Source organism: Hirundo rustica, chromosome 5 (genome assembly GCF_015227805.2).
Source record: "Hirundo rustica isolate bHirRus1 chromosome 5, bHirRus1.pri.v3, whole genome shotgun sequence".
In the NCBI taxonomy this organism is placed as follows: domain Eukaryota; kingdom Metazoa; phylum Chordata; class Aves; order Passeriformes; family Hirundinidae; genus Hirundo; species Hirundo rustica.
Window position 1 is genome coordinate 12,664,691 of NC_053454.1, and position 12,636 is coordinate 12,677,326.

The 12,636-nt window shown below is 38.9% G+C and overlaps 1 protein-coding gene across 1 annotated transcript in view; it reads right to left on the reverse strand.

The window, feature by feature from the left end:
* Nucleotides 1–359: 359 nt before the first annotated feature.
* The window catches only part of SLC2A9 (solute carrier family 2 member 9), a 78,467-nt gene continuing 66,190 nt past the window's right edge, over nt 360–12,636 (reverse strand). The window contains exon 12 of the mRNA XM_040065734.2: nt 360–3,901. Within this exon, the coding sequence (XP_039921668.1) occupies nt 3,644–3,901 (258 nt within the window). The 3' untranslated portion in view covers nt 360–3,643. The remainder of the gene's footprint in view (nt 3,902–12,636) is intronic.

Consider the following 12,636-nt stretch of genomic DNA (forward strand, 5'->3'; position numbering starts at 1 on the left):
GTTTTAATAATTTTCCTCACTCTGTTGTCTGCATTTTTATTCCTAAAGCCCAATATAAACATATGAAAGAATGAAGTATGGAATCCAATTTGAGAATCAAAATATAAATAATGCTTCTAAAAGTATACAGTTTCAGGGACCATTTTCTTCCCATGACTCCAACCACCCAGCTGCAGAGTTCACAATGACTTGGGTCATCTAGATATAGGCCTGAGCGGTCTTGTACTGGGACATACAAAAACCCAGGGAATTGAAACCTGTACACATCTGGAGGTTCAGATTTACCCAGAACAAAATCCACACCATTTTAATTTTATTCCAAAGGTTTATTTTGCAATAACTGTGCATGGACACAGTTGATCACACAGACCTGCGGCACCCATACAAACACCACCTCACAGTACCTCACCTCAGTGTCAGACAGGAAAAGGGAATATAGCACCACACAACATTTGCTGACAAACACACAGTCGATAGACAATTTGATACATTCAACAAGAAAAAATAAACAATAAATTGCTGATATTTTCCATGTTGTCCTCTCATTGCTGGAGAAATTATAGCAGCATAGCAATGGGAAAAAAACTGTACGGAACAACTTCAAGAATAACACAAAACTCTCATTGGGTTCAGAGACAAGAAAGTTAACGAAATACTGGCACATCTGGAACTTCCACAGCCCAAGGCAGAAGACACTTCCCTGGCCAGTGAACAAAGCACTAGCTTGGCCTGGAATTGCTTTGAACATGGACGGCAACGAAAATCTGGTGAGATGTGGAACGCCTGTCCCACACTGTACCCAGTCTGTAGCAGCTCTTGCAGCCTCACAGAAAGTGTGTGCCCATCTCAGGTGGGACAAGAGGAGGGCAAATGGGGTTGCAGAAATGAAAACATGACCCCTTCTGTTAATGCTGTACAAGGCCCCCGAGCTATGATAGGAAATTCTATCAAGATATCTCTACCTATGCATTCAGAGCTGGGCTCCAAATGCAATTCTAGGTAAATATAAGATGGTTTTGTTTTGTTGCAGAAGTCCTGATTTCTGATATAACTGCTGTATCAAGTCAGCATGATATTTAATTGAAGTTATCCAATGGTAACATTTTCAACCGTGTCTATAATGTACATTAATGAACAGCACTAAATGTTACATTCTTCTCATTCTAATAATATTGGCTTCCAATCTTGCCACCTTGGCTTGAAGCAGATCTCATCATACTGTGTTAGCAGCTCTAACTACAAAGTAAGGTAATTCCCAGTCTGAAGGAGAGGGTCTGAATTTGCCAGTCTTGCCCTGCAGGCAAAAAAGGAAGAAACTTTTCATAAAATTTTCGGGGGGGCTGGCATTCACACTCAATGTTTACATAGCCATTCACTTAGCAAGCCTCATGTAACCCTTGGAATAGGGAACTAAAGGCACTGAAAGGTAATATTTTCATTTATTGTAGATGTAATTTTACAAGTGGTTATTGAAATAATATTTTTCTTCAGTTTTCTCTACAGTATTTGATTAGCTTCCATTTATGACTGCCAGTTGGTGTAATCCTGCTTCAATCCCTTAATAGTAGCACCATACCCATACATTTTTAATTTTTCATTCTCAATTCTCTCTCTCATATATATTTCATTTTCTTACTGCTGTACTTCTATCCCAGTAAAAAAACCATAAAGTCTGGCATGAAAGCACTCATCAATTTTTTGTCAAGTACCTAGTAATGAAATTGCCCAATTAGGTCAGCTTATGATGTCTGTGGAAAATATGCCACATACAAATAAATCACAGTATAAAACTATATACATAAATTAGTAGTAACAGCTGAACATTAGGATCTCTGATTTTAATTTACAGTGTAATTTACAGTGTAAAACAAAACAAAAAACAGCTTATCACTTAGAGAAATACAAACAACCCCCCCAGATATTGGAAAATAATTATCCATTGTGCGTGTATATATATGACTATAAATCACAGAATAGCCTGGGTTGGCAGGCACCTTAAATATCATCTTGTTCCAATCCCCCACCATGGGCAAAGGCATCTTCCACTGGACCAGGTTGCTCAAAGCCTCATCCAATCTGGACTTGAAAAATTCCAGGGATGGGACAGCCACAGCTTCTCTGGGCAACCTCTTCCAGTGTCTCATCATCCTCACAGTAGAGAATTTCTTCCTGATATCCAGTCTCTATCTACCCTCTTTCACCTTAAAGCCACTAATATTATATATATCTATACTTGGAATATATATATATATTCATATAGACACATATATGAATATATATATGCAAATTTTCTCATAGAAAGGCTCCAAATGCAATAATTTCTAGATTAGGAAATATAATTAGAGGGAGCAGTTGACTCTACCTACATGCTGCACTTTGTGTCTTACTCCTAACTGAGAGCAGCTCCAAGACTTACTGACTTTTCATATATTTTAATTTTAAAATTCTTATTACCCCTCTACATCTAGGTGCCTAGAGGGATCAAGAAAAATGGTTATCAAAATTACAAACCGTAAAGATAACGTTCATTAAGAAAAAAATCCTGTGAATTGTTCTCCAAACCACTGAGAGCCTGCTGAGCCTTTCTCTCATGAAATTAAGCAGTTTTACAAAGCTTCGGACAACTTAGGAACTCATTAATGTGAACTAGGCCTGGTGCTTCAGAATCTAATGCCCAAATAAAAATTAGTGTTTAAGCAAGAAATAGGAGCCCAAATTCCTATGCAGAGGTCTGAGTGTTAAGAACTAAATTATCAGGTCTCAGGGAAATTTGGGCTCCTAAGTCTTGTTTTAAAAGGAATGTGAAAAGAAAAGCAATAAACAAACAAACCAATTGGAACATTTCTTGTTTGAATTTTTTGTTTCAATACTCTGCTCTACACATACCATCAGAGATCTCCCCCTTCACCATGAGGTTTAGTTTTCTTTTCATATTAAAGCTTCTAAGTTTATTCCTAAAAAATAAAATTATGTAAATATATATCTTCAGACAAATGTAGTTCCAGCAAACCCAGAAACTAGAGACAACTCTATTACTAGTGAATCAGGATTTGCAGGTGAGGCAAGGAAACTCATCAGGACCCAGAGTTGCCCATTTGTGGGAAGGTGGGAGATGTTCAAACAATGCAACTGAAAGTCAAAATAGCTAGAAAAGGAATGGGAGATCAGGGAAGTGTCATGTCAGTTCTCATGGGCAGCTTGAATGACATCTTGGGAAACGTGGAGAAATACATTCTGGTGCCATTTCAGGTTTGCTTCTCAGCAGACTGGCATCTCTTCCCTTGTCCCTGCCACCTCTTCCTCTTGGAGAGAGCATGCACAGGGGCACTTCACCAGCTGCTCCTCAGAACCCTGGCTCCCCATGCCACTTCACGTCTCCAAGTCTATATTCCCCACCCCACTCACCACAGCACTTGCTTCACAGGTGCCAAGCCAACTCCATCTCATTTATTTTATCAGTTGCCTCTCCTCCCCCCTCCCCATTGTCCCACCTGTTACCCCAGCTGCTAATGAGTTCACCCAGACTCACTTAGAACATTTCCAAGGGAGAAGCAGTTCATGATGTCATAAAACATACAAGTTGTGCACTGCTATAAATTAAAAGAGCAGAATTTCCCCCATCCCCTGAAAGAGCATCCTGGGCTTACACAATCCCTTTTTTGGTTTTCCCATTGCCCGCTGAAGATGCGAAGTTTGATTCTTGTTCTTCACTTGATTTCCTCTCCCCTGGGTAGTGGTTCATCTCTTGCATTTCTAAAGCTACTTTATTCCTTTTGGCAAATGCTTGGCTGATCTCGTGAAATGTCTTATTTTTTGTTTCAGGCAGGACAAAAAACAGGTAGGTCGCTCCTGCAAAGCAGATGCCAGCAAACACTAGGAAGCAGTAGGTCTGTAAACCAGCCTGTGAATAGAAAACAGAGGAGATGGTCATTACAAAAGAGAAAAAAAATCAGAAACAAACCCAGGAACGGTTTGAAAGAAAATGTGGGCTATATGGAGCAATTTTCAGCCAAGTACAGTACATGCTGGTGCTCCTTGCTAGTTGGAGCGCTGGGATGTTTGTAAAAATGCATGAAATTTTGGTTCTTCCAACACTGCCTGTGACCTGGTGACAGCAAGGCAGGTTCCTGGCACAGGCACACAGAGCTGCAGTCTGGGTGATGCTGGGAGACACCAGGCTGAGCTGAGGCAGCACGGGGAGGGCAGGGGAGAGCTGGTGGCACCAGGAATCCTGCACTGTGCTCAGCTGAGCCTGGCACTGCCCCGGGGTCTCTGGAAAGGAGGCAGATGTTTCACTAGGTTGTTCTGCACACCGCCACCCAGCTCCTAGGTACAGAAACGGAGGCAGGCTTTAGCAGTGCTGTGCACCTCTACAAAACCTGTGGAGAAACTGCCATAGCCAGGGGCATCTTCATCACAGCAGTTACAAGCTTTGAGATTTCAAAATAAATGAGGATAAACCCCAAATAGCACACATTTGTTATCACTCTTAGGGTTACAGGAATCCACAGCAGGAAAAAAAAAATCCATAAAATGTATTTCTCTTCATGCTAGAAAGCATAAGAGTTAGTTAAGGGAATGCAAAGTACTGGCCATATTTGAATGTTATGGATTATACTTCACTGCAAAAGCAAAGAGAGTAGAAGTAAAGAAGGTAAATTATAAATTGATTATAGAGGCTTCAACCAGCCGGTAGGAACTGAAATGCAAGTATTTCTTGCCCAGTGATTATAAGATCATTTAGCAACTACCCTTACCTTTCAGCAGTACAGTTGTGAAAAACCATTTGATAAATACCATATTCCCATCTGAGCTTTGTTGAACTTGGAAGAGGTTTGATATTACAGCTCCAGGAAAGCCACTTGCAACATTTGAGAAAACCTCCCTTCCTCCTCTATTGATTTACACTCTCAAACATCCAATGTGCCTTTATTTTTCTAATTGTTTTTATTAGCAAAGCTGAACCAAACCAGAAAGTGTATCTCCAACTCCAAAAATCTCCACCTTTCTGTGGTGCCTTGTGTGAGGTCATGAACAGCAAACCCAAGGCAAACCAAACTCTTTGCACGTCACCTCAGGTGCTGCAAGGCTGAGTTTACCTCAGGGAAAACTACTGAGGATGGAGGAGGCAGACTTGTCTTTCTAAACATACATATTTGTAGATGCCATTAAAGGTATGTAGCTGAAACAAGTAAGACAGAGCCAGGCAACCTTCATTTTGCACATTTTTCAATAGACTCTCATAGTTGTTAGTCACAGCAGTCCTACACTGCAGGCTGTGTGGTGTGCAAGAAGAACATTAATTTCTGCATGGAACAAGAAAGAAAAAAATGGAAAAAACCCCTTTCCTGCAGCTACTTTTTAATACCATGGCTGATTTCCAGCCTGCCTAGTCACAATGTTCTCTGTTTCTGTGGATAATTCATTACTTTGTCCAGCACTTCAAATCCTGCCTGTAACAGGAAAAGCTAGCAAGTGCATTCTCTGATATTGTCCATGCACTCTAGAGACCATCAATGCTTTTTCAATAAATCCTAGAAGCGTGAAATCCTGAGCAAGCTGACAATCACAAGCCAAACAGCACAGGTAACATGAGGGGGGGGGAATATGCTGGCACGTAACAAAGAGAACTTTCAAGCTTATATAGAGGCAGAAGCAAAAGAAAATAGAAGACAGGAGAAAATAATTTTGCATTGCCTCATAAATCATTCTGTCATGCTAAGAATTTAAATTTTACATCTGAATCTTCTGCATTTGTAGTTGTTACAATTGTTACAACTCTGAAAGGCAGAGTTTCAACCCAGAATAATATTTTTCACTTTTTAAAATTTCACTGAATTAAATATTCTCCATGACAAAAATGAACCATGAATACCTCATATGAATAAACATGGCAACCAAATATAATAAACTACCTGCGTCTCTTGGTGGTGCAGCTACAACTTTTGTCCCACCTTTCTAATTACTCTTTATTTCTTTGCTGTCTGTGAGCTAAATAAAGTAGGGTGTATTGTCCTTGATTCATATCTCTGTAAACCTCTCCTAATTGAATTAAACACTCATGAGTGCTTGTTTTATTTGCAATTATTTTACCTAATGTATTTATATTTATTTGTAATAATCATACTCTTCTTAATTTCTGCAATCCCTTAAGAAGTAGCCCTCAGGGACCTCCAACTGAAATTTCACAGAGAATAAGCTAAAAATTAAATTTTGTTATAAATCCTATGAGTGGGTTTTGTAGGGTTTATACAAGGCTGTACTTGCTTCCTGCAGGATTTGTCCAACAGGCTCATAATTCCCAGACATGAACACTGCAGGGTGACCACAAAAAGCCCTTTTGTCACAAGGCATTCTTCAGTTATATTTTTCTTTAAAGCTGGATATTATTTTACCCTCACAGTGAAGAAAATCACTCATTCATAAACTTTTTATAACTTATCCGGAGTTCAATTCTGAATGGAAGTTCTAAGCAAATAGAGAAAAAATAGCAGGAAAGTGTGTGGTTTCTGTAGTTCTGCATTTCCTCATGAGAGGACAGGTTACTGCCTCACCCTCCGCTCCAAGCAGCAGCAGCAGCAGCAGCAGCAGCAGCAGCAGCAGCAGCAGCCCTGGTCGCGCAGGAAGCACCAAGGCAGCCCCATCCACATCCCACGGACACATCCACTCGTGCTGGGCTCTTCACGCTGCCTGCACGCACTGCTCAGGTTCAGAACACGCTGCCACCCACCCCCACAAAGCTGCCTCTCCTCTCCTCTCCTCCCCAGCACCAGGCAGCCTTGCCAGAGCTAGGAACAGCTTTCCTCAGCAATACCTGAAGCCAGGATTTACGTGCATGGTTAGAAACCCAAAGGTCAGAAGGCAGTCAGAACGAAGCTCTACGAGAGCCCATGCTCTGCAGCTGCTTTCCCTTAGCATTCCTCAAGCACAGCCTCCCACGGGAACACCCAAGGTTCAAAGGTGAGCAGAGTTTCAGGTGGTTTCCTCAACAGCAGCCATGCTGTCTCCTGATAATTATCCGTTCAGAGCCAGGGGCAGATACACAGCTGAGGATCCTTGAAGGGCCAGGCTTCGGAGGGTCACCTGCCCCATCAGGTGCCAGGGGGGAGGACAAAAGAGCTGCAGACTTATTGATGCAATCTCCTGAGGGAAGCACCTACCAAGTCTTTTAGCAGACTAATAAAACCTCTTCAAAGCAGGATTTGCATTGGATTTGTTGAGGCTTGTGAGTGCTTATTGCTACATAGGATACATAATTGTTAAGCATAAAATTTTAAATGTATCACCTTCTATTTTTAATACCAGCTTTCTGAGGACACCATTTGAAAAACAGCATTTCTACAAATTCTAGCCAGCTGAATCCTGAATTACTCATTTTTGTCTTCTCTTTTCTGCAGATGATCAAGGCTTTGTTATTTGTGGGGGAAAAAAACCCCAAAAAGCTACCAAACAACCAAGAAGTGATTTACCTAAGACATGCATGCAATTACCACAAAAAAGAATCAAAGTTGAAGTACTCAGGCAATTCCCTCAGATTACATCCCAGGCACGGCAAGCAATCAGGCCTGACTCTGAGGATGAGATAGAGCTGCATAAGGGAGATGTATGAATAAGCAGATGCTGCTTTGCCACATTTTCTTAAGAAAAGAGGTGAGCAAACATACCCCCAGCTTGTGAGGGGCTGCTGTGTGCATTAGAGAGAATGTACAGGTGTTTCCCCCACCTCCCTTTAAATACAATAGTAAATACTTAATCTTCAGCATTATGAACTGACTTTATCTGCCTAAAATGAATGAACAAAAGAGCTTGTTTTTTTAAAGCTAAACAGTAAACTGAAACAAATTAAAAAACTAACATTGAAATTATCAGAATTCTGGTTTTAATTAAAAATCCTGCCCAACGTGCTACTTTTGAAGCAATCTAGCTGAGAAGAGTCTTCCTGTTAATAGCTTGCATGCTGTGAACACCAAACTGGAGGAATCTCATAGTAGTTGAGAGGATCATTATGTGCTATTTAACGATGGTTGCTTACTGACTTAACACACTCAGTAGCAAAGGTTAAATTCTAAGCAGGACTGTGATGCTGGGAACAGGAAAATATACATTCTAGGGCAGATACAAATGAGCAAATGAACAAATTCTGAATCAATTTAACAAGGATAACACCTTAATATTTTTAAAGCAAAACTTTTGGCTCTTTCCAGCAAAAGCCAAATTTGACCCCAAATTCTCAATTTGCAAAGTCACAACCCTTGACAATAGCAATTGGTCCTTGCATTTGGAAGTTACCATGAAGATTAGTGCCATGAGATGTGGGTCAAACTGGCTTGTGAAGTGGTGAGGTCAAGTGATAATGGGTTGATGTCTTACAAATTTGATCATCAGAAAAACTGTTATTCGTGCAGACATTTGACTTCACTTTGCTTCAAATTGATATAATGCAGTGAAACAAATGGATGAGGGCTTGTGTCCTTTACCCTTTGTCCTTCTTCTGTTCCAGACATAATTTAAGGTTCTGCTGAAAGTGCAGGACAATGAAGAAAGACAGAGCACTGAAGTATAATGTATGAAATGTAATTCCTAAGTAAAAAATAGAGACATTTTTCGTCATGAACTGCAATTTCAACCATGACTCTCACACGCTCACTATCTCCTCATAAAAATGTAACACGTCCTTATATTGTATCTCTGAAGTGGGTTGATTCTAATTAAGATAAGCACATCTACCCCTCTGATAGGTCAGATGTGCTTATCTTAATAAGAACCCATATTTCATTTTCTCATCTTTGAGGGGAACTTCAACCATTTCCCTTAATATGGGGACACTGTCATTACATGAAACAGCCAATGTATTTGAAGAGGCTTAAAATAGCTTGGCTGTGGAAAACCATGCATACTTTCTGAGCACACCTGTTACTGAAATGCTTGTGCTGACTTATAGAAGTCGTCAAGGAATACTATTACACAGTGAGGAAACAATAAGGACAACCAAAAGACAATCTTGCTGAGTAAATGAATCTTGAGGCATGAGAATGAAAATCTCTAGTGTAAAATTAAGGTAGGAGTAGAGTAGGAGAGAACCTCCAGAAATCAGTATAATGACTCCGAAGTACTACTCGCAGGCACAAGTAAATTAGTTTCTAAAAGGAGGAAAATAAACACACGTACAAGCCTTGGCACGGTACAAAGTAAGCAATCTGAACTAAGCCTTCAGGGCTTGTAGCCGCTTTATCCCATATGATACTGAGCTCCTTCTGGATCACAGATCCAAGCAGATTATTTTGGTCAAACCCCAGATAAGAGTAAGATCAATTTTCCATATAGCAGTTCTCTAATCATAATGGGATATTCCTCTGCATTCCCCACTCACTGGAAACTTTTGCATTAGGAGGAAAGTCTGAAGATGAGCTGTTCTTGAAAATTAAAAATATAAAATACATAGCAATTTAAATATTTCTTGAATACGTACTGAATATACAATGTGAATTTAACATCAAAAAACCACTCTGCACATTCTTCTAGAAAGAGAAATTATTATGACAGAAAACTTCTGTAGAAATCTGCTATGTTTTCCTACAGTATATTATTACTTTACAGTGTAGTCTTTAAGTACCGCATAACAATCTAATGGCACAGCTTGAAACATGAAATAAAAATGCATCAACACATATTGAAAATAGCATGTTGGGAAATTATTTGATAATTATTGATGTTTAGTAATTCTTTGTTTTTATGCAACACACTACAAAAAGTACACAGAAACTTTTTCTAGATAACATGTAATTTAGGGTCCTGCTACACCACTGGGTTACTGAATTCTACCCCTGAAAACTCACTGCTAATGAGGAATATTACTTTAATGCAAGAAGCCTATTCTACAGCACCAGAAGTTTTCCAGCCTTTTAGATTATACTTTTGTGCTGGTTTGTTGTTCCCTGTGCCTGCTTCAGGTCATTGCACTCATTTATATATATATATATACATATATATACATATATATACACACACACACACACACATTTTAATTTCTGTGTCCCAGTTCACATTTCAGCACCTCAGGTGGTGAGGCCTGGAAAAGAAGCCACATTCTTTTTTTTTTTAATTTGTCAAAAATTGATTTGTATACTAGCTTTTCAAACTCATCCATATATTTTAATGTATGACTCAAGCCACTCTTTGATTATATTTGTCTACAGATGGTTGAAGGGCAAAAACCTAGTAATTCAGATTAGTTAATTGGTGACATTTGGTATACTAACTACTGGATGATTTTTTTTAGTAACTCTAAACTTACCAGATTTGTTTCTCAGATGTTTGGGATAATTTTGTAGAAGCACACCAAGGATAAAAAAAGTGGCTGCTGTTTCTCAGGCAATCAGGTTAGTATATAAATACACAAAGAGGATTATGCATTCATCCTGTGAAGGTGTCTTAAAGATTTTTTTCCTGATTTAGGTTTATGAAATGAGATAAGGAGAAGATATTGCCTTTATGTGAAAAAAGCGGTGACTCATAAACTGAATTTTGAGAATAAGGTTGACTGAAATAGGAAAAAAGTTAAAGCTTGGGAAAGAGATGTTCTAGTTTGATCTTGTGAAAAATCTTTAAAAATCAAAGTCTGAGTAACACGGCTTTCATCTTCAGGTGCAAACTCTAAGCTTTTTCTCTTTTTATTTCTCTTTTCTTTAAAAGAAGAAAAAAAAATCCCCAAAACTCCTTCAAGCTGGAAATACAATTTATCTTCATTAAAATTAAACTGGATAATTTTTTAATCAAACAACTGGATATTTTTATGACACGTAATGATAAATTCCCCATGGCTACAGCAAACTTCATATGGATGCATACTAAATCACTCAAAAAGCTTTAATATGCATGTGGAAAATTAGAGAATGTAGTTTGCTTTTTAATTTGAACTTACTGAGGGTAATTTTGAACAGTTTTCACCAGGTGATCTGTCAGATAGCATTAGCAAAACAAGTAGAGAGTGTCCTGAGTTGCATGAATTCAACTCTGACAGCTAAGCAGAGGTCAGGGTAATGCCCAGTTTTATGCAGAAACCAGAAACTACAATTTTAGAGAAATGTGGCAATTCTCTAAATGTCTCTGGTTAATTAAAAAAAACAAAACACCCCCCCCCAAAAAACCCCAACAAAAACAAACAAATGAAAAAAACAACACACACACACACCCTGCCCCAAAAGCAACTCAAATAAAAGTATTCTGATTAAATGTCTCTAGATTGGAGATCTTGTTCTCTGTCCCTTCCCAGCTGCCATGGAGGCAGGTGGTGGAACTGGAAGTGCCTGGCCAGCTGGGTTGGAAGGGAGGGTCTAATGCTACTAAAACTCTCATCTTCTGCAAGAAAAAGCTATTAAACCACACAGAAACATCAATTTTCTGGATGAGTTCAGGGTGCCCTATGGGTTAAGTCAGGTTCTCAAAACTTCAAGGGAATTAGATGTCTAACTCTTTCTATCAATTGACAGATAGGTTCTAATGATCTCATTGGAAAAAGAATTATGTCTTTACCTCATTTTGGAAATCTCACATAAGAGTATCTAAGTTGGAAAAGCCTTCACCATGAAACTGAAAAAACTGATGGAAAACACCCATCAATTTCAATAAGCATGAAAAGAATCTCTTAAGACATAGCAGTGTAATTGCAGTTAATGTTAGTAAATGTAGAGAGTTTGGAAAGGTTACAGACATTACAATCATGTTGAATTTTGAAGGTGATCCAAGTAATCAAAACTACAAGAGATTTGCCCCTGTTAGAAGAAATTTTAAATTAGGTGTCAAAATTAGATCATGGGTCAGACTTTGTAAGGCTTTCAAGATCTCCCATAAAGTACCTCATACAGATAATTTAAAAGAGTACTACATAGTAAAAGCAGTTCTAATTGTCAAATTAAAAAGAAATATATAAAGTTTTAGAGTATGATCATTTTACTGTAACTGCAAATAGTTAGGCATGTGGCATCGTAGAATCAAATAATTTTCTGTTGGAAGAAAAGACACACAGCAGCAGCTCTCATTACTCAAATCTCTTCCTTGGCAATGATTTGAAGACTATTCCAGAATCTCTCTCCTGGGTGTGAGGTGCAAGTATCCCAGATGGTTTGCTCTCCCTGCACCTTTCCTCTTCCCCTTTTATTTTCCTCTGTTTAAAAGCCCGAAAACCTGGAACTTCTTTATTTTGACCTGTAGTGGTGAGCTTCACTCTTAAACTGTTATTGTTGGAGCAGGTTGCCTCTTTTAAAAGTTTGGATATGGCCAGTCAGGCCATGATCATCTGTATTTCAACTCCTGAGATAAAGCACCAAATTCAGTGTGAGCTCTAGAGGCTGTAGACAATTCCTGGGAGAGGCTCATGATCAAGAAAAGAACCTCAGCTTGTTTTCTAATTAGAAGCTGCTTGAAGCCTTTTTACCGTACAATGATGCATCAATAGTGTTGAAGTGTTCTTAGGAATCAGAGCAAGAGAATGTTGTTCTATGTTGAACTTCTAATTCTCTTTTGCAATTTTTCTTTTTGCAAATAAACTTATCTTGTTAAAGTACAACCCCAGTTCTCAGACAGCTTTTGATGAAAGCGTCCTCCATGTGACTAGTGCAGCCAAAAAATCCACTAAAA